Below are 23,635 nucleotides of genomic sequence, written 5' to 3'. Positions count from 1 at the left end.
GTTATTTAGAAGAGTGCTGTTTAATTTCCAAGTACCTGGGGATTTTACAGCTATGTTTCTGTTATTGCTTTCTAGTTTAATTCCATTGTGGTCTGAGAGCAGACATTGTATGATTTCTAGGTATTAAATTTTCAGTAGAAGATCATATATATAAAATTATTTCTTTTTGGTGGATTCTTCTTTTTGAAAAAATATTCCATTTGATATTTAAGTTGCAAAGTTCATTTTTAAAGTACATTTGTAAATTTATCAATCATCAAGAAGGCTGACTTATGGCTTAAAGAAACAGAATTCTAAAGACTTGATAATTTTTGATATATAATCTTTCAAGGATTAGGCAGAAACATGTTTCCAACACCAGAAGTGTCCAAGAAAACAAGTGTTACTTTAAAGAAATGGTTTTAGGGCCAGCCCCGTGGCTTAGCAGTTAAGTGCGCGTGCTCTGCTGCTGGCAGCCCGGGTCCGGATCCCAGGCGCGCACCCACGCACCGCTTCTCCGGCCATGCTGAGGCCGCGTCCCACATACACCTACTAGCAGGATTTGCAACTATAACATACAACTATCTACTGGGGCTTTGGGGAAAAAAAGGAGGAGGATTGGCAATAGATGTTAGCTCAGAGCCGGTCTTCCTCAGCAAAAAGAGGAGGATTGGCATGGATGTTAGCTCAGGGCTGATCTTCCTCACAAAAAAAAAAAAAAAAAAGAAATGGTTTTAAACAAGAGAAGTAGACTCTTCCTTTCACTAGTAAAAAATAATATTCACTAGTGAAGAAAAATATCCAAGTGCAATCTATTAAATGAAAAAGTCAAAGTTCTATTTGCTTTACTTGCTCTTATTACCTGAGTTTCTAAAGGTATTTCTTGGTAAAAAGATTACCGCCTCCTTAAAAACTCCACTTAACACTGCAAGTTTAGAAAACGCTATTGATAGCATCTATCAGCCTGAAGACAATCATTTCTCTGCAATATAAAAAAAGCAAATATTCTCACTTCTATAAGCTCAGTTCTATTTCCCCATAATTTGCATCCACTGAGCCTGGCTCAGTCCTTGAGAGAAATACTCTTACACAAATCATTCCTTTAAATGTTTAAAGATAGTTATATCTCCTTAAATTTCTGCTAGATCAAGCATTGTCAGTTCATTCAATCATCTTCTTTGTCGTTCTCATAAAGGACTTACTCTACTATATTAATATTATTCTTAGAGTTTGGCATCCAACTCTGAATACTATACTCCAGGAAGGATCTCATCAGGGTCAAGTGGGACAACGTCCTATTGTTTTGGGTACCTAATGTATTTTAATGACAAATAAGATCTCAATTTTGGGGAGAGGCAAGAACAACACAATGCTTTTCAACCTTCACAACAATGAGAGACCTATATGGACAAGACAGTTCACTACATTTGTCAACAGTAGTACTACTGTGTTGAGTTACAGCTAACTGAAATGCCATGTCACAGGAAATGTCATTTATAAGAAGTATAAACAGACCAAATTGAGAATTTAAGAAAAATTATGGTAGCTCCCTAGAAAATACACATATTAAATACAACTAAGAGCTACTATTTACAATATAAGGGATATCACAGGCACCTGAAGCTCATCTAGAGATCCCAGAGCTGTACTATTCACTGCTATATCCCCAACTGCTTAGCACAGTGCCCACTACACAAGCAGATATGCAATATAAATTTATTAATTCAAAGAAATAAAAGAACATTAGCGTGACAATCAGGTGTCTAGAATTTGGCTTTAATTATCTGAAATCAGAGTCAATAAACCTAATTGTTTTTTACAGGTCTCAAATATTACTACACATAATGGGGAAAGTTGCCTGGTATATTTGCAGATAGGAATACACATATTCACAGATGTTCTTCAAAAAGGCTAAAAATAACCTGGCATCAGTTCTCTAAAGAAATTCACGGCTGTTAACATGAGAAAACTGTGTTCTGGCACTCTATATAAGCATTTGCTTCTGAACAAGTGACACGTACAACATTTTATGTTTATCATAAATAGACTTTTATACACGAAAAGACTGGGGGGAAAAAAGGCAGAAGCACAGGAAATAAAACCTGGAAGAATGGTGAAGGATGAGAAGAAGTGAAAGCAACGTCAATGGAATTGTGTCCTTTCCTCTTTCTACTGATGAATATTTCTTCTATGAGGAAACTAATTTTCAATCTTGGGGTTAGAAATGTAAGAAAAGCCAATAGTTAAAAAGTTTGGGAGAAAAGGAATAAATGTTTATTGAGCATGTAGCATGGTCCTACTATGATTTCTCATGTTTTCCTCACAACAACTTTATTGGGAAAATATTATCTTTCTGATTTTAAAGGAAAGAGAATATCAGAGAAATTAATCTGCCTAAAGATGATAAACAGAGGAGCCCAGATTCAAATACAGCTGTTAACCTGAATATCTATGCTCTTTCTCTCACATCACGCATTAGGATATAATCTACTGAAAACAATGTACATTAGATATTGTTTTAAGCATATATGACTGATAAATAATAACCATAATTATTTTTCTATGTCATAGTTTCCTCATCTACAAAGTGGGAGAGAATATTTTTTAAACAACAATGCAAGGTTTTTACAGGAAATAGTAGAAGTGGTGGTAAAACATCATGAACAGAACCTCATTTGATGCATATATTCATAGAGAGAGATGGTGAGTAAATTTTATTTCAGGACCACTTTATCTCCATTTAGTAAATTACCTACACGGAAAACTATATTATAGTATGAAAAAAGGATGCCCATAAAAGAATCCCCCATGAGCTCACCCAATTTACATTTATTCTTAGGGAATGAAAGTTGAGCTTCCCTGACTCAAACAAATGTTCTAAATTTCTATGGATTATCTCTTCAAAACATTAATAATCACTAACAAAAATCTGTTAAAATTCAAAATGAGCAAAAACAGAAATGAATTAAAGTTAAAGGAGTTTTTCATAAGCCAGTGCTTATATATCCATTAGTTGTCCCTACTTTACAGATACACTGATAGTTTCAAAATTAATATAAACTGTGGGTATGAATACAATCTAAATAATTAAGTTGTAAAAACAGAAAATTAGAGACACAAAAATTCTGAATAATGGTCCCAATGTTACTTATCGATTAAAAAAAAGTTGTACTGGGGCTGGCCCGGAGGCGGAGTAGTTAGGTTCGCGCGCTCTGCTCTAGTGGTCCAGGGTTCGCCAGTTCAGATCCTAGGTGTGGACCCACATACTGCTTTCAAGCCATGCTGTGGCAGGTGTCCCACATATAAAGTAGAGGAAGATGGGCATGGATGTTAGCCCAGGGCCAATCTTCCTCAGCAAAAAGAGGAGGACTGGCAACAGATGTTAGCTCAGGGCTAATCTTCCTCACACACACAAAAATCTTGACTTCTTATTTGTATTGACAAATATGTTTGAACAGAAACATTTTATGTAAAACCTTGAAATACAACTTTTTTTTTTTTTTTTTTTTTGGTGAGGAAGATTAGCCCTGAGCTAACATCTGTTGCCAATCCTCTTTTTGCTGGGCAAGATGCGCCCTGGGCTAACATCCATGGCCATCTTCCTCTACTTTATATGGGATGCCACCACAGCATGGCTTGATAAGCGGTGTGTAGGTCTACACCCGAGATTCAAACCTGTGAACCCTGGGCCACCAGAGCGGAGCACGCGAACTTAACAACTACGCCACCGGGCCAGCCCCAGCAATCAACATTTTTAAAAAAGGACTATGGCAAAAAAGCACAATGTTCCTCAGATTTCTTCAGAACACCAGTAAAAAAATGTATACATAGTAAACATTAAAAATATTCTAAAGTATCAAGGTGAATTGGCCAAATTAAAATAATTAGGAACAGATAATGTCTAATAGGAAACTATAGCTAAGTAAGAACCAAACAATGCTTTTCTTGTATTTTTGGCTAACAACGTATTTTTCTGTGCCTATTATCTGTACATTATTATTTGTCAGATTCTGGCTTCCTGAAATACAAAGTATATGCTCTGATATGGACCACAATGCTAAATATATTTATCTGACAAATAATTAAACGTCTATAATGGGTATTGTGCTGGGCGCTAAGCTAGGTCCTGGAAATTCCCCAACCTCAAAACAAAGGGACCACTCCAGCCTCAGAGATTATATTCTAGTAGAAAAGAGAACAAAGTGAGAAACACGCAAATAAATGTAAAAAGATTCCAATAAAGGATACCTGACAATGCATTTCCATGAAGAGCCATCTTGATCATCTTGTTCTTCTATGTACATTCTGACATTATGATCTTGATCCAGCTGGTACCAGTACATGAGGCCGTCTTTGTCTCGGCCAATTGGCTGGAGACGCATGGTGTCAGCATCCTCCTCATTGATAATATTCTTGAATTTGAGATTGTCATCAAACTGACACTCACAGAGGTACTGGAAAATATTTATAACATAGCTTAAATTACGCCATAAATGTTTCCCCATCACAGTAAATGTGATAAGCTCAACCACAGAACTGAATCAGGGATAGGAGCAGAAAGAACACATGTAGTTTATCCATCTTTAACTATCCCCTTCCCACCTTTGTACAACCTGTTTAGAATAACCAATATAAAAAGATAAATTTTAAGTTATTTTAATATTACGTAAATATACAGGTTTAACACAATGACACAAAAATCAAGGTATATTTCAAAAGCACTGAGTCTACTTGCACTACAGTCTCCTAAATTGTCTCATGATTCTTCCTCTCATAAATCTTTTAGATGAACATTTTTTCTGAAATGGCCGGTTGTTTTTCAAAGTCTGAGACATACGCGGTTTTTAAGGAAAGTAGTCTCATGGATAGCTGCCTTTGGAGAATTCTCTTAATAAACAGATAACCATGTGACTAAATTGGAGGAACTGATTAACTTTTTGTTATACATTTTTGTATACGATTAGCGTATAAAGTCAGATTTCTTCCCTGAGCCTCTCTGCCCAGGCAGATTATACATGAAGTTCCTATCACAGCCTCTTTGCCTTTGCCTGCGTTATCTAGCCTAGTCTCTCTTCTGTGAATAGTATTGGTTTCCTTCATTATGCTGGCCACTTTGCTAATAATTAGGGCCAACACTACAGTGGGCAGGAAGAGAAAGGGAAACTCAAACCCGAAAATAAATCTACTTTGAGAAGACCTATTTTTATCAGGTAGGTTTGGTTACACGAGAATTTTATTAAGTACACAATGGCATGTCCCTAGTCATCTGGAAAACTAATTATCAAGTTACTAATTTAGTAAATCAGTAAAAGATTAACCACAGTTAACAGTATTTGTTAGCAATGACTGTGAAGGCTGAAAACAATGAATAAAATCATTTGGGGCAACTGCTTGCCCATTCTACTGCAGTCCCTACAAGCAGAGATCTTTTTTTTTTTTTTTTTTTTGTGAGGAAGATCAGCCCTCAGCTAACATCCATACCAATCCTCCTCTTTTTGCGAGGAAGACTGGCCCTGGGCTAACATCCGTACCCATCTTCCTCCACTTTATATGGGACGCTGCCACAACATGGCCTGACAAGCGGAGCGACGGTGCGCGCCTGGGATCCGAACCCAGGATCCGAACCCAGGTTGCCAGCAGTGGAGCACGCACACTTAACCGCTACGCCACGGGGCCAGCCCTGCTACAAGCAGAGATCTTTAAACCTAGACATACTTGTGTACTGAAAAACAACCAAAAATAGTAATTCAAAGAACAGACTCATGACCAAAAAACAAAGGAAAAAAGTAATTTAAAAAACAGACTGTTTTGTCACCAAAACACAAGAGAAAAAATTTCTACTTTCCAGTTATTTTCCAATTCAACTAGGAGTCAAAAGTAATTTTTTAATTAAAATAATTGTAAAAAATAATAAATTTATTACCTTTAAGAGTGCTAGTTTGCATTCAACACTCATTTCAAGATACCCCTTCTTCTCCATCTCCCATGCCCAGGTGCTGTTAAACTCTTGGCATATCTGTTAGAGAAAATTAATATCTTAATACATAAAAGCAATTTTTATTTACATTGGTAGTTTTGTCGTATAATTATGTTAACTGTTCTTGCTAATATATATTTATAAAGGGAAAAGTTTATACCAAACACAATCCAATCCAATTCCACCCTAAAATGCATACTACTTAAATACACCAGAAATGTTTACTATCGTCTGATGACTGAATTTAAGGTAAGCAATGATCTCTATAGCTCTCTCCTCTGCTGTTAAGAATTTTATATACACTTTTGTGGCACATTTCCACAAATGGAAGTAATTATCTGATTCTGTCTCTCCAAATGGCCTAGAAGTTCCTTGAGGGCAAGGACAACACTTTATTCATCTCTATGCCTAGAATATAAGTAGCTTTAAAAGGCCAGATTATAGACATATTTTTAATCAGGCCACTCTCTAACTCAATGTCCTCCTATTTATGGGTAAAGACTCCATTGCTTGGCATTTGAGACCTTCTATAATGTGGCATTAACTTAAACTTCTAGGCGTCTCTCCATATACAAGCATTTCAGGCAAACCACAGCCACTGTAAGGGGCTGAGGAAAGAAGATTTGGATAACCACTCTACTCAATAAAAAAACTAATCAGGGGCCGGCCCGGTGGCGCAAGCGGTTAAGTGCGCGCGCTCCGCTGCGGCGGCCCGGGGTTCGCTGGTTCGGATCCCGGGCGCGCACCGACGCACTGCTTGGTGAGCCATGCTGTGGCGGCGTCCCATATAAAGTGGAGGAAGATGGGCACTGATGTTAGCCCAGGGCCGTCTTCCTCAGCAAAAAAAAAAAAAAAAAAAAAAGAGGAGGATTGGCGGATGTTAGCTCAGGGCTGATCTCCTCACAAAAAAAAAAAAAAAAAAAAAAAAAAAAAAAACTAATCAGAAGAATGCCACGGGTTCTTTGACTTCTGTGAGCCAGTTTCTTCAGCAATAAAATGGGAACAGTAATAATTCGGATCTTAAAGATTATGAAATAGGCATGAAAAATGATATAAAGTGCCTAGCAACTTCATGCTCTTTTTCCAATCCAAGGAGCAAAGAGTATAATAAAGGCCAAGGGAGAAGAACCAATACAAGGCACAAGATCACCCGGGAGCTTGGGCAATTGGCTAGAAATGCAGACAGGAGAAAAATAAGGAGGCAAGTGGGACTGCTCATATAACCATCCCATCCCAGGAATAAGACCAGGCTGGCCCTCCTAGGAGGGCTACCCTTTTCCTATTCTGCACCAGTGTCATCTCTTTTACCAATTTGTATAATAAAATCACAAGAGATCACTGTTAGGATAGAAAAAGGATAGAAAAAGAATATAAAGCAAGCAGTATGGCCAGGAACTAAATAATGGGGAAATCTTCAAAAGCACAAAGGAAGAATGAGCTCTCCCTTCTCTAGAACACCATACTTCCTCTGAGTGACAGCACTATATTTTGTAGAGAGAAAAACATTGAGGCATACAGAGGAAAAGGAAATTTTAAAATATTACACAGAGAAGACTCTAAATTGATTATATCAAAAGCTAAAAGGCCAGGATCTGAATAGACATTTTGCCAAAGAATATATACAAATGGCCAATCAGCAAAGAAAAAGATGATCAACATCATTAGTTATTAGGGAAATGCAAATGAAAACCACAATGAAATACTACTTCATACCCATTAAGATAGCTATAATGAAAAAGAAGGATAACAGCAAATGTTGGTGAGAATGAGGAGAGGTTGAAATCCACATAGACTGTTGATGGGAACGTAAAATGGTGTAGTCACTTTGTAAAATAGCTTGGCAATTTCACAAAATGTTACATATGAGTTACATATGACTAAGCAATTCCATTCCTAGGTATCTACACAAGAAAAATGAAAACATATGTCCACATAAAAACTTGTACAAATGTTCATAGTAGTATTATCTAAAACACCAAAAGGTGGAAACAACCCAAATATCCATCAACTGATAAATGGATAAATAATATGTGGAATATCCATACAATGGAATTTTCTATAGCCATAAAAAGGAATGAACGTTCTACAGCATGGATGAACATTAAAACCATTCTGCTAAGTGAAAAAAAACAGACACAAAAGGTCACATATTGTACAATTCTATGTATTTGAAATGTCCACAATAGTCAAATCCATATAGACTAAAAGTTAATTGGCAGTTGCCAGGGGGTGGGTAGGGGAGTGACTGCTAATAGGTAGGAGATTTCTTTGTGGAATGATAAAAATGTTCTAGAACTAAGATAGTGGTGATGGTTGCCCATCCTTATGAATATACTAAAAACATTGAATTGTATATTTTAAAAGGGTGAATTTTATGGTATGTGAATAATATTTCAATTTTTAAAAGCAGAAGGATAGCGCATAATGCAGAGCACAGCTTATGACTTGAATGAAGCATTTGTTCAGTGTTCTGCTGTACACCATATCCCTAGAACAAGAGGATGTTGACTGACTACCCTAGAGGCTAAAGTTGAGTGTGAGGAAGCTCATCTTCAGTATCTGAGAGGGATCGAGAGTGACGTAGCTACAAAGCTTGACCAACAACCCAGGTACCAAAGCACAGCCAACGGCTCATGGTGTCAAAGATACCAACTACAAGTAAACACCTATTGATTTTCATTTACTGTGTGAAAGGGGAGAAAAGAGAGAGAGAGGTAGATACAGAGATAATTAAGATACAGGCCTCTGCCTCTATGCTGCTTAGCTTCAATTTATTGACCTTCTTTATTTACCGTGGTTAGGATACCTTTTGCTGTGCTGATATTCAGAAATAAACATGCTACTCATTTTCTGTTTCTTTAAGGGCAATGCAGACATATTACTGCATCATTTGAGGCCCCTCTCCCGCAAAAAAGAACATTAATTAGATTTGTCCAAATAGCCATAAGCTATTGTTACCACAAACTAAACACTGCAAATAAAACTTGCAAATAAAAAGAGTACTCTAAATGACACTTAAATAATTCTTATGCAGGACTACATAATCTACACCAGGGGTCAGCAAACTTTTTCTGTTAAGGGTAAAACAGGAAATAATTTAGGCTTTATAGACCATATGGTCTCTTTTTCAACTATTCAACTCCGCTGTTATAACATAAAAGCAGCCACAGAAAATACATAAATGAGTGAGCTTGGCTGTGTTCCAATACCATTTTATTTATGGACAAGGAAATTTGAATTTTGTATAATTTTCATATGTCAACAATTCTCCCAATGATTTAAATATGTAAAAACCATTCTAAGTTTTCGAGCCGTACATAAATAGGCAGCAGGCCAGATTTGGTCCATCAGCCATAGTTTGCCCACAGTGCCAAAAACTAGCTGTGTCTATCAAAGACTGTCTACAACAGTTATTCTTGGGTCCTTGAAACAAGAGGATCCCTACTAGATTGGTAATTCATAGTAACTCCCTATGCTCAACTCGATTCTGACCAAGCAGCTTTGTAATTATAATTTGGTTTTGCATGCCATTTCTCTTTAGAGAATGTTCCAATATCCAAAACATGAACATATTGGTATAACATTCATATTTATCACCATAAGTTATCATTCCATAATACTGGTTTTATGTTTGATTCTCTCTAAATCTGGTTAGACAAAGATGTCGGACAAGGGTGCATTTTATCTCCCTAGCTGTTTAATCTGTACACAGAACATATCATACAAAAAACTGGGCTAGACTCAGATGAAGGAGGAGTGACAACTGGTGGAAGAAATATCAACAATCTAAGATATGCAGATGACACCATCTTACTGCCAGGAAGCAGCAATGACTTTAAATGACTTCTGAGGAAAGTGAAAGAAGCAAGTGCCAAAGCAGGACTGCATATGAACATCCAGAAGACAAAAACCATGACTATAGAAGAACTAAACAACTTTAACGTAGACAATGAAGACGTTGAAATTGTTAAAGATTCTGTTTACCTTGGTTCAGTCATCAATTTAAATGGAGACTGCAACCAACAAATCAAGAGAAGACTGAGACTTGGAAGGACAGCAAAGAAAAAATTGGGAAAGATTAAGTGTAAGGAAGTGACATTGGAGACTAAGGCCAAGATTACCCACACCCTCATAATCCCAATTACTATGTACAGATGCGAAAGCTGGTGAGTGAGCAAGGCTGACAGGAAAAAATTGATTCATTTGAAATATGCTGTTGGAGGAGAGCTCTACGAATACCCTGGACTGCCAGAAAGAACGAACAAGTAGGTCCTAGAGCAAATTAAGCCTGAACTACCGCTAGAGGCAAAAATGATAAAACTGAGGCTGTCCTACTTTGGGCACATTATGAGAAGCGAGGATTCTCTGGAAAAGACAATAATGCTGGGAAAAGTAGAAGGCAGCAGGAAAAGAGGAAAACCAAACATGAGATGGATTGACTCCATAAAGGAAGCCACAGGCATGAGTCCATAGAAGCTGAGTAGGGCTGTCGAGGACGGGACATTGTGGACATCACTCAATCATAGGGTTGCCAGGAGTCCTGACTTGATGCCAACAACAAGAAGGTAGGAGTGTCTTTCTCAATAACCTGAAAGCCATTCCTTTGATATGTAATCATAAGGAAGGATAGGGCCTCCCAGACTCTGTGGGAAGGTAGAATTCTGACTTCCATAGTCACCAGGCACAGAAGGTCTACTCACGTTGACTTTGACCAACCCTCACACCTGCTTTTTCTAATTTTTCATTTCCCTAACCCTGCTTGACTCCCTTTCCGCCCTCATTCCCCTCTCTCAACTCCCTCATCCTCCCTTTAAAACACCAGTCACCTCTAGGCAAATTGGAATTGAGCTCAGCTCCTTCCCCTACCACAGTAGTTACTGAATAAAATCCGTCTTTACTGCCTTTAACTAGTGTCTGGCTTTGTTTATCTTTGACAGAGGAGTCCTTGGATATCATTCACATGGAGATCTTTATTTTACAATTGAGAAACATGAAGTTTAAAGACGATTAAACTTTAAATCATCTGTGATTTAAAGTGATTCCACAAATATTGACTGAGCACCTACTCTATGGCAGGAACTAGTCAAGGAGCTGGTATACCATGGTGAAGAAGACAGACAGCCTGCAATCATGGAGCTTATACTCTAGGAGGTAGTCAAGCAGGTAAAAATAAGAAAATATCAAGTAGAGAGAAACGCTATGTTGAAAATATAAAATAGGGTCAGCCCCGTGGCTTAGCGGTTAAGTGCGTGTGCTCCACTACTGGCGGCCCGGGTTTGGATCCCCAGCGTTCACCGACGCACCGCTTCTCCCGCCATGCTGAGGCCGTGTCCCACATACAGCAACTAGAAGGATGTGCAACTATGACATACAACTATCTACTGGGGCTTTGGGGAAAAAAAAAAAAGAGGAGGATTGGCAATAGATGTTAGCTCAGAGCCAGTCTTTCTCAGCAAAAAATGAGGAGGATTAGCGTGGATGTTAGCTCAGGGCTGATCTTCCTCACACACACAAAAAAAGAAAATATAAAATAAAGTAATATGATAGAGAGTATGAATGCTACTCTGCATTGGGTGCTAAGGGAAGGCTTCATTTAAAGAGTTGATATTTGACACAAAAAGTTGAGACATGATAAAACAGAAATCAGTCACAAGAAGATCTAGAGTAGATATGTTCCAGGCAAAAGCAAGAAGCTAGCACAAAGGCCTTAAGGTTTAGCATATTAAAAAGAAAGAAAGAAAGAAAAATACAGAAAAAAGATCAGAGTCAATGAAGTAGAATAAGGGGAAAGTAGGAGAAGATAAGGTTGAAGAGGTAACCAAGAGCTAAATTATGTAGGCCAGGGTAAGGAATTAAGGTTTTATTTCAAATATGATGGGAGGCCACTGGAGAATTTTAAATGCAGGAATAACAAGATCTAATTTATGGTTCAAAAACAGCTTCTCTGTGGAAATAAACTGCAGAGGGAAAAATGAAAACTAAGAAACCAATTTTAAGGCATGAGATAATGACACGGACTATGGTGGTACTAGTAGGAACAGAAAGAAGCAGACAGTTTTATTTTGGAGGTAGAATCCTCAGGACTTTTGATAGAACAGATGTGGAGGGTGACTGGAAAGAAAAACCAAAGATGACATCTAGATTCCCTGGCTTGAACAAACGCAAAGATAACAGCGCTTTTAACTAAGGGTATACCTCAGAGAAGGGTGTTAACAAGAGATCTGTTCTGTTCTAATGAGTTTGAGATACGTATGAGACATCTAAGAAGTGTCTTGCTCAAGGTTAGTGACTGAGCTGAGACTTGAGGCTTATGACTCCTAGTTGAGAGATCTTTCCACTGGATCATACAGTCTTTACTCAAACCTTTTCAAATCTGAGACGAGGAATTTGATGGCTAAGCTCTGAGAAGTCAAGGGCTGGGTCTACTCATCTTCATATTCCTAGCTTGTGACAAAGTATGAGATATACAGCAGATACAAAACAAATATCTGATCAATAAATGAAAGACATACAAAAAGAATGCTTTTACCTTAATTTAAAAAATTCTTTTAGGTTAACCACCCACAATTTCTATAGCCAACAAAATACATCTTAAAGAACATTATAAATTCTTAACAGAATAATAACAACTAACATTTACTGCATGTTTACTATGTGCAAAGTACTGTTCTAACTGCTTTAAAATATTAACTCAGTCAATTCTCACAAGCCTTAGAGTGTATACTGTTATCCTCAGGAGGTAGGTGCTTTAGCCAAGGAATGAAAGAAATAGGAATTACTATCTCTAATTATTTATGGTGAAATCAGTATATATTTAAGACACCAATCAGGTCAGTTGTCACCAACGGAGCTATGGACAAAGGCTACACTGAGAATTATAAATCACCTAGCTCCATTATTTATACTCAAATTATACCTCATCAAGTCTCCTTGACCTAATATTTAAATATGTCTAACTGTTCCGTATATAATCTTCTTTCTAGAGGACTCAAAGAAACACTTATTGAGCACATTAAGTACTGGGAGGGCAAAGATGAATTAACAGTCTCTGCTCTAAGAAGTTCTGAATTCAGACAGAGAGAGAGAGAGAAAGTCATGTAAACAAATACAGTCATAAGATGCTTAACGATAGGGATACATTCTGAGAAATGCGTCATTAGGTGACATCGTTGTGTGAACATCACAGAGTGTACTTACACAAACCTAGATAGTAAAGCCTACCACTATAGCTACACTTTTATGTCACTGGCAGTGCAGGGCTGTTTACACCAGCATCACCACAAACACGTGAGTAATGCGTTGTGCTATGACACTACGATAGCTATGTCACTAGGCAACAGGAATTTTTCAGCTCCATTACAATCTTATAGGACCACAGTTGTATATGTGGTCCCTCATTGACTGAAACATCATTATGCGGTGCATGACCACAATTAATAGGGGGAAAAGCAGTCAGTGCAGTGAGTTATCTACAAACTGAGTACTGACATATCTATAAACTACTAGGAAAATACAGAGGGGAGAAATGCTAATTCAAACAATCAATGAAGGGAAATCAAAGAAGATTTTATTCAAGTGGTGACATTTATGCTAGTACCTGAAGGATGAATGAGGTTTTATCAGACAAGGAGGGAAAGAACATTTCAGGAAGAAAAAACAATATGCAAAGCAACGGGGATGTAAATGATGATGGTACATTCTGTCAATGTGAAGGTGAACAGAGGAGCTCTTTATGCGGAGCCCTAGATCATGAGTGCTTGGGGCTGGGATGGGCAGAGACAAGGTTGTGAAGGAAAGTAGTGAGCAAGGCTGTGAAAGTAGGTCACGGCTCATAAATATGGGGGACTCAACAAGCATTTGGAAGTACTGATGGACAACAGTTCTACTGCGCTGTGCAAGGCAGACAAGAGGACAGATTCTGAGGTCAAGGAGACCAACTAGCCTGTTTTGCAACAATTCAAGGGAAAGGTGATGAAGCTTAAGCTAAGTTTGGCAGAGAATACTCAAGAAAAGGCAGATTCTTAGTGCACATGTCTTACAAAAGCAATAAGAAGTTTTATGTTTAATATATGGTTTTACTATTTACAATAGAACTTTCACATACATTATTTCATTTGAGGGGGGTGTCCTGTAAAACTACAAGATTTTTGAAAGCAAAAACAGTCTGATTCATCTTTCTATTTCCTACAGTACAGGGCCTTGCTAATAGTGGGTACTCAATAAGTATTTACTGTAACATTCTCTGGTATAACTACTGCGACAATTTACTATTATGATGGAATATCTGGGAACACTGCCTATAAGAATGCATTAAGAATTATACAGAATGGATGTTTCTTTAATTCCTTAAAAAAATATACAGGAAATATTTTGATGGCAAGATTTCTCAAGTAACATGGTTTTGAAAATCAAAAGAACAATAAACCCCAACAACTGACCAGATCATAGGCATGTGTTTATTAATTAATTAGTTCATTCCACATTTTATCAGCAATTTAAATTGTGCCAGACACTGTGCTTGCCACCAGGATAAATGAGATATGTACTAATCTCCTGCTAAAGGAGCTCAGGAGTAGCGGGAAAGGCAGCCAGAATTTCAGTTAACCGATAATTGAGCACATTTACATGTGTCAAAAATTTGAGAAGCTACTCTCAAAAGTAGCCTATTCTGAAGTCTTAGTCAAGGAAAAGGTGCCCTGAAAGTATCTGACATAGGTCTGGCAAGAAAAATAAAATCTCTATCATAGCTATTTTATATTCATAGCTAAGATTAACCATATACCTAAAATATACCTAAATGGAAAGAGTGTGATTGCTAAGTACCTCTTTCCAAGTAATCTGCTTTACATCAGTAATCTAGATAGAAAGTGAAATAAGGCTTTAGTATCAAATAGGTTAAGATTCAAACCCTGGCTCTCCCTATCAGCAGTGTGTTCTTGTTTAGTCAATTATCTCTCTGAATTTCTGGATCTTTATCTGTAAAATGGAGGTTTTGTTGCTAGTAAAAGGGATGAGATAAGGAAGATGTCTATCAGATACTCACAGCGTCACAGCTCCCTTATATAAATGCAAATTAAAAATGGTTCTAGAAAATCACAAGAACCAATTGGAACACAAGTAGAAACAGGGAATTAAGAGCTGGTAGGAAGTAGATTAGTGTTCTTCAAGTTGTATGTAAACATTGTCTCATGATATGTTTGTTTCAGATATATATAAAAAGTATGTCTAGGATTTAAATAAAATTATTGGTGATTGATTTGTTTTAACTTTCTACTTTTATTTTCGGGGTAATTAACCGTATATTATACTGAATGGCTTCCTGTATTACGCTCTGTATCCAATACAATAGTGAATATGTTGAAGGTAAGATTACTGCTAGATTGAGAAAAAATTCCCTGACTTGCATTTTTAATATATATATATTTAATATAAACAAAATAAACACAAAATTTTCCATTTTAACCACTAAAACGTACAATTCAGTGGCATTGATTATATTCAAAATGTATAACCATTATCACTTTTTATTTCCAAAACTTTTTTATCACCCAAACAGAAACTCTTTGACTATTAAGCAGTAACTCTCAATTCTCCTCCCACCCTGCAGCATCTGGTAACCTCTAATCTACTTTCTGTCTCTATGAATTTGCCTATTCTAGATAGTTCATATAAGTGAAATCATCCAATATTTGTCCTTTTGTGTCTGGCTTCTTTCACTTAGCATAATGTTTTCAAGGTTTACCCATGCTGTAGCACGTATAAGAACTTCATTCCTTTTTAGAGACGAAAAATATTCCATTGTATGAATATACCCCATTTTGTTTATTCATTTATCTATTGATGGACACTTGGGTAGTTCCAACCTTTTGGCTATTGTGAATTATGCTGCAATAAACATTGGCATACAAGTATCTGTTTGAGTCTCTGTTTTTAGTTCTTTTGAGTACATAGCTAGGAGTGGAACTGCTAGGTCATATGGTAATTCTATGTTTAGCTTTTTAAGGAAGTGCCAAACTGTTTTCCACAGCAGCTGCACCATTTTGCATTCCCATGAATGTATGAGGGTTTCAGTATCTTCCACAACCTCACCAACACTTAATTATTTTCGTTTTTTCTTACAAAAAAAAATAGCCATTCTATTAGGTATAAAGTGATAGCTCATTGTAGTTTTGATTTGCATTTCCCCAATGACTAATAATGTTGACCATCTTTTCATGTGCTAATTTATTAATCTTTGTATGTCTTTGGGGAAATGTCTACTCAAATCTTTTGCTCATTTTTAAATTGGGTTGTCTTTTTGTTGTTGCGTTTTAGGAGTTCCTTATATAGTCTGGATATTAAATTCTTATTTGTTATATGATTTGCAAATATTTTCTCCCATTCTATAGGTTGTCTTTTACTTTCTTCCTAATGTCTTTGGATGCAGAAGTTTTTAATTTTGATGAAGTCCAATTTACCTATTTTTTCTCTTGTTGCTCATGCTTTTGGTTGACACATCTAAGAATCTATTGCCAAATCCAAGGTCATGAATACTTATCCCTGTTTTATTTTATGAGGTTTATGATTTTAGCTCTATTATTTAGGTTACTGGTCCCATTTTGAGTTAATTTTTGCATACGGTATGAGGTAGTGCATCTATTGCATTTTGCAAGTTGTTAAATTTCAACAAATATATATTTCATACTATAGGCAACAGTCAAAAGAAGTTTTAAAAATACTACAATAAGTACTCAATAAATCTTATATACTCCAGCCTTCTCTCATTTTTAGCTCAGACAAGAATCAAAACATGCACACATCATTAACATAATAATATTTTTCAGTGGGTTCCTAGAGCTTTTTATACTTAGGAAATTTTAAGAGATTTTATTTTCACTTCCCTTAGCTAAAGCAATAAGAAATAACTTTAAATTGCTATTTTTATGTAACTTCTTTCACAACACACTGATAACAGAGTTTAGGTATGTTTACGAAGTAAATAACTGTGGCTATGAAAGAGCAGTACTTCTGAGTATATAATTGAGAGGTCATGACCAATACAAGTGTGCACACTTGGAAAAAAGCTCTGGAGGTGAGAAGCAGGTTCCTGAAGTCAATTCTTGCCACAGAAGTCAATTACCCAGCCATAATTAAGGCATTACTGCTTGTTTCTCTATGGCAAGGCCTTCAGGTATATTATTATCATAAAACATCCATTAGACCACCTGAAGTCACATAGGAGTTCAGTAGAAAACTAAAGAAAATGTAACTCAACATTCTATGTCCTCAAGTATAAATAATTTGGCCCAAGTTGCTGTCAATTTCCAAAGGAATGCCAACCACAGAAAAGAAAACAATTCCCTAAAATTGCTCTCCTGTTTCTCTGCTAATTTCTTATTAATATTTAAACAACATTTGCTGGGTTCCAACTATTTCACAGGCACTATGCTGAGAGTATTCACATATACTTTCATGAGAAAACAGAGGGTCAAAGAAGTATCTTAACCAAACTTATCACCTAGTAATTAGCAGAGTTTAGGTTTTTCCCCATTATAAATCCAATGGTCTTTCACATTACCACAGGCAATTCATTTATGAGGGCAAATTATGGCTGCTCTGACATTATCACAGAGTAAATGGTACTCTTTAAGGAACATTTCACAAAGTTAAAAGTATGTGAAGATGCTCCCCAATATGTAAAGCATTAAGTATTTAAGCTGTGGCATCAGACAAACCTTTGTTCAATCCTTGCTTCAGCATGTACTATCTATGTGACCTCAGAAGTTATTTAATTATCTATGATCTGGGCTGTGTTGTGAATTAAATGACAATGTATGTAAAATGGTATAGAACCTAGGATATGGTAAGCTCTCAAATATTAGCTCTTATTGTTATTATTAAAACATAAGTTTTGGAGAAATTGAAACCCTCATAAATTGCTGGTGGGAATGTAAAATGGTACAGTGGCTATGAAAAACAGCCTGGCAGTTCCTCAAAAAACTAAACATAAAATTACCATATGACCCAGTGATTAGAGTCCTAGGTATAATTATAAAAAAGAGAAATGAAAATACATGGCCCACAAAAATCTGTACACTAATGTTCATAGCAGCATTATTCCTAATAGCCAGAAACTGAAAAAAATCCAAATGATCATCACCTGACAACGAATAAATAAAATGTGGTATTATGCATACAATGGAATAGTATTTAGCAATAAAAAGGAATAAAATACTGACGCATACAGGCTACAATATGAATAAACCTTGAAATCATTATGCTAAATGAAAGAAGTCAGACACAAAAGGCTACATATTTTATGATTCCATTTATAAGAAATGTTCAGAATAGCCAAATCCATAGAGACAGAAAGTAGATTAGTGGCTGGCAGGAGATTGGGGAAGGGGAGGTTGTGATTGGGACTGATTGCTACTGGGTACAAAGTTTCTTTTTGGGGTGACAGAAATTTTCTGGAATTAGATAGAGGTTATGGTTGCATGACAAGGTGAATATGCTAAACATCAATAAATATACATTAACATGGCAAATTTTATGTTATATGAATTATATCTGAGTAAAAAAAGGAAAACACAAATTAATATATTAGCAAGGCAAAGAAAAATTAAAGATAACAACCTTAGTTTATTTTTGAAAAATAAACATAACAGTAGCGAAACATCTAATCTTTGTCAAAATATGACAAAATTAACAAAAGACAAAAGATGACCCTTATGACTTGCTAACAGATAACAATCTTCCTAAGGAGTAAAGCAATGGGCCTTTTTGAAATTGCCATTTAGAGTAAGGCCATCTATTGCCAAATTTATTCATTTCTAAACCTGTTACTGGAGATTGAGGGACAGAGATTATCCCTCAGTTTCCCTTTACTTTTTTTTTTTTTTTTTTTTTTTTTTTTTGTGAGGAGATCAGCCCTGAGCTAACATCCGCCAATTCTCCTCTTTTTTTGCTGAGGAAGACGGCCCTGGGCTAACATCTGTGCCCATCTTCCTCCACTTTATATGGGACGCCGCCACAGCATGGCTTACCAAGCAGTGCGTCGGTGCGCGCCCGGGATCCGAACCAGCGAACCCCGGGCCGCCGCAGCGGAGCGCGCGCACTTAACCGCTTGCGCCACCGGGCCGGCCCCAGTTTCCCTTTACTTTTGAGAGGCAAATGAATGAGGTCATTTGCTGTTGAGGGGTAGAGAAAAGCCCCAGAAGAGACACATGAGCTTATTTTCTACTGAATGTTATTATTCCTCAAGTACTGAGCCCCAGAAAATACTCTTTGCTTATTCTAAGACGCATATTTATTTTTATATTTTAACATTTCTTGAAATCAAGAGTCTTTTAAAATCAATGATTACATTCGATATAACAGTATTTCTTTAAAAAACTGTCTCTAAATCATTGGTGTGGCATGCATGCTCTGAAGAAATTACCGAATCGAAAAAAATAGCAATAATAGTACCATCTGTATCTCAGAAATTATTCTGAGGCTAAAGGAAATCAACTATCATTTCCTTTAGAGGATAATTTATTAAAAATTGGCTTTCCCATTACTTTCAAGACCTTTTATATGGCTGTCTTTGGGCAGAAGGCAGGGCAGTAAGAAAGCAGAAGCACAGGTAATGAATTTGTTGAAGGCAGATATCTGTTCATTAACATGGTAGTATTCATTATCCACGGCTAAGGTGTCTGAAATTGCTCATGCAGAATCTAAAAGTCATTAATAACCACAGGAAACAGAGGAATTTCATGGAAGCATAGGAGTTCACTGGCAGAGAAATTTCTTTGACTCATGAAGTAAAAGGAATGCGAAGCATGATAAAGCCAAGGCCTATCCAACTAAGCAATGGGTTAAAAGGTCCTGGCAGAACTGCTAGTTTAAATTCCCTCTCACTGGGTTTCTTTATTTTTAGGAGGGTAATTCCACCTTAAAAGTAAAAAGTCACCAGCTAGGTTTTCAGCTTCCTTTACATTTTGGATTATATTGGAGGATATATGTTGGCAAGCGCAGGATATAGCACAACAATGAATGCTCGTTAGACACCTCTCTCTTTCCCTCTCTATAGTTACCAGGACTTACTGATTCTGCACAGCTCTCATACCCACCCTCTCCTTTCCATCCCTACCGCCAAAACCTTAATTCAGGCCTCTTCATTGCTCAGTTGGACTAGCACAATAACTTCCTCTCACATGATCCCTAGGTCTGCACTCATTGCCATTCTCTCTAGGTACGTTAGACTACAGCGAAGCTAAGCTACTGATAATTTCCTAACAAATTTCTGCTCATTCTACAGGTCTTAGTTTTACTGTTTTAGTTAGGGAGACACTAACAAGAGATGACAAACAGATGCCTATGCTGACTGTTTTGTGGTAGCAGTGTAGTCTGCTAAGTCTAGGCTTAGCAGAAAAAGCTTAGATTGGTAACTTCTGCTATGAGCCAAGGAACAAAGCAGATGCCAGATATTTGCTCCGGATTTAAACAGAATTTTATATTAACCATACTCCACTAACTTCAAAAGGAAAAGAAACAGCTCTCCATAATACCTATGTACAATGGTGCCACTAAGAGAAAGATAAAAGAACACGAAACATGTAACAGGGAAGGTAAAAATTCCATCAGAAAATTAGCTATTGTTGCTAATGAGCACAACTAAGAAGTAAATGTAGTTAAGCGTATCAGCAGCCAAGTGAAAGAAAACCGAAATGGTCTAAGTGATTAATTAATTCATCTAATATCAATGAATAAAAGATGAAAGAAAGCACTCAAGATGCTTAAAATCTATAAGAAAGACAAACGTGAGGGCAATATTAGTGGTATGTTGAAGCACTAGATTCACAAAGTCCTGGGCTCACTGAATGCTGGCTCTGCCATTTCTAGCCATGTGAGACTGGACAAGTCATTTAGTTTCTCAAAATCAATTTCCTTGTGCATAAAATGAGGATAATATCTTTTTCAAAGGTGAACGATATAAGGAAAGTATTAAACACAATGCCTGGTACATAGTGAACATTCAACATAAAAACTACAAGACAGTTTCTACAATGGAGTTACACTAAACTCCTGAAGGAATATCTTCCTGGGAGAAGAACAAAGAGAAAGTAAACTTGAGCTGAAATCTAAAGGATAAATAAGTTTGCCAGGAAAATAAGTTGGTTAGGGGAGCAAAATTTGCCACCCCAACATGTGTCTTCTTAGCATGAGGATTATTTTAAACTGATTATTTTTAAGCAACAGAAAGACTCAGGAAGAGTTTTTACCTCCCCCTTGACTGCCTAAAAGAATTTAGATAAAAGGCCTGTTCCACGAAAAAGAGCGATCACCAGAGAGATCTACAAAGAATACGAGCTACGTGTGGTAGACTAGGGGAAACTTAGGAAGGCCTGTTTGATCCAAGTCCTCTCGGTCTCCCAATGTTTCTGGATGGCCTAGCAAACATCTGTTTACCAAACATTTACTCTTCATTCTTCCTGTGCATTGTCTTCTTTCCCTTTGAAATCTCAGACCCTTGCTCCCTTTTCCCTAGATCAGGGTGGCAGATAAACCTCAACTGCCTGACTGTTGGGGAATCTCGTATCTTTGGGGTTCCTGTACATACAAAATTAAATGTTTTTTTTTTTCCCCTCTAGTTAATCTGTCTCACATCAATTTAATTCTTAGACCACCCAGAAGAACTAGAAAGGGGGAGGAAATTTTTCTTCCTCCCCAACAGTGGGAAGGCATTCTAGGCAGAAGATACAGTATATGCAAAAACTCTGAGGAATGAAAAAGACAGCATGTTCTGTGAATGGCATGGAATATGAGTCAACTAGTAGTGTACAGAGGAGAGACTGTCATTAGATGTAGCTGAAGAGAAATGGCTAAACCATTCAGAGCATTGATTGTTATGACAGAGTTTAGATTTTTAAGTGAAAGGGAACCATTAAATAATTCTGAAAGTGACATAATAGTCACTTTTAAACCTTTGTGTTTAAAAGGTCACTCTTGTAGCAGTGAGGAGAAAGTAGTGGAAGGGTGCAAGACTAAAAGCTGGGAGACAGGGCCGGCCCCGTGGCTTAGCGGTTAAGTGCGCTCACTCCACTACCGGCAGCCCAGGTTCGGATCCTCGGTGCGCACCGACGCACTGCTTCTCCGGCCATGCTGAGGCCGCGTCCCACATACAGCAACTAGAAGGATGTGCAACTATGACATACAACTATCTACTGGGGCTTTGGGGGGGAGGAAAAAAAAAAGGGAGGAGGATTGGCAATAGACGTTAGCTCAGAGCCGGTCTGCCTCAGCAAAAAGAGGAGGATTAGCACGGATGTTAGCTCAGGGCTGATATTCTTCACGAAAAAAAAAAAAAAAAAAGCTGGGAGACCTATTAGAAAGTGAAGGTTCAGGAAGGAGATGATAAAGGCCCGAATTAGGCCATGGTAATAGGGAAGAACAGAAGACAAATCTTGAGAAGCCAACAGGAAGAAAAACCAACAGAACAGGGCTATTGTTCCAATGTGAAAAAGAGGAGGGCTTTAGGACAATGCCCAAATCATGGCTTGGGCTCAGAATATTGGTGGTAACATGAAACACATCAAGGATTCAATATGTACAAGAAGCTTGAGGAGGGAAGAGAAGGAATTTGGCTTTTGATATGTTGAGTTTGATTCGCATATGCAACACCAGTTCAGCAGGCAATCAGCTGGATAAAAATGGAGATGTATGTAATCTGGTGTAAAAGCCTGAGCTAGAGCTCGACCTTTGGGAGTCAGCGTTTGCACAACTTTTCCTAGTAGTAAACTCTCAAGGAAACTTATTGCTGAGACTTCACACAAATATTTGTTCAATCACTCAATGTGCTTGGAGCTGGGTAAATGGTGGTCAAAAAGGTAGACAGTTCCTATCTGTTTACGAACAAGCAGACAACAAATACAAGAGACAATAAAATCAAAAGCAGCTCTGCAGCAGGTACAGATGTGTTCCTTGCTCATTCATGTCCTTTTTATCTATCCAGCTGCCAAAGACCATGTGGCTTTCTGGTATTCTAATTTCATAAAGGACAGAACTAAGGGAAATAGATGGTTAACGTGCTCTCTAGGCCAGGTATCAAATTCTTTCTGTAAAGGGCTGATAGTAAATATTTTAGGCTTTACTGGCCATATAGTCTCTGTTAAACAAACTATTCAACTTGGCACTGCAGCACGAAAGCAGCAACAGATCGTATGTAAATGAACAGATGCAGCTGTGTTCCAATACAACTTTATTTACAAAAACAGGCAGCTAGCTGGATTTGGCTGTAGTTTGCCAACTCCTCCTGTAGACTGTCAATAGCACTCTTAACAATGCAGAGAAGAATGGCTAAAGAAAAAAATTCCTAATATAGCTTTTGGCTTTGTATCCTTTGCAGTGTTATTTAATCGCAGGTCATTCATTCATTCAACAAATAACTATTAAGCACCTGTGTGCCAAGCACTGTGCCAGGGATGATGTATATTAAGGACCAGTAAACTTTTTCTGTAAAAGGCCAGATAGTTAATATTTAGGTTTTGTGGGCCAACAGGCTAAATCAAGTGTATTATACAAGCACTTACATAACAAGAGAGAAATTATTTCCACAAAATTTTGATGAAATTTAAAATATAATAAGTATATATTATATATATGATATACTATGTCGTACATCATATATATTATGTATAATATATAATAATAATTGAG

The 23,635-nt window shown here is 37.1% G+C and overlaps 1 protein-coding gene across 2 annotated transcripts in view; it reads right to left on the bottom strand.

Moving 5' to 3' along the window:
• Positions 1–23,635, bottom strand: part of RSF1 (remodeling and spacing factor 1) — a 148,033-nt gene that overhangs the window by 63,251 nt on the left and 61,147 nt on the right. For both annotated transcript variants that reach the window (XM_058545533.1, XM_058545532.1), the window contains exons 3-4: positions 5,903–5,995; positions 4,228–4,433 (exon numbers count right to left, since the gene is read on the bottom strand). In XM_058545533.1, the coding sequence (XP_058401516.1) occupies positions 4,228–4,433; positions 5,903–5,995 (299 nt within the window). The remainder of the gene's footprint in view (positions 1–4,227; positions 4,434–5,902; positions 5,996–23,635) is intronic.

Source organism: Diceros bicornis, chromosome 7, assembly GCF_020826845.1.
Source record: "Diceros bicornis minor isolate mBicDic1 chromosome 7, mDicBic1.mat.cur, whole genome shotgun sequence".
NCBI classification, from domain to species: Eukaryota; Metazoa; Chordata; class Mammalia; order Perissodactyla; family Rhinocerotidae; genus Diceros; species Diceros bicornis.
The sequence above is the reverse complement of the archived record's forward strand: the minus strand, read 5'-3'. Positions and strand labels throughout refer to the sequence as shown.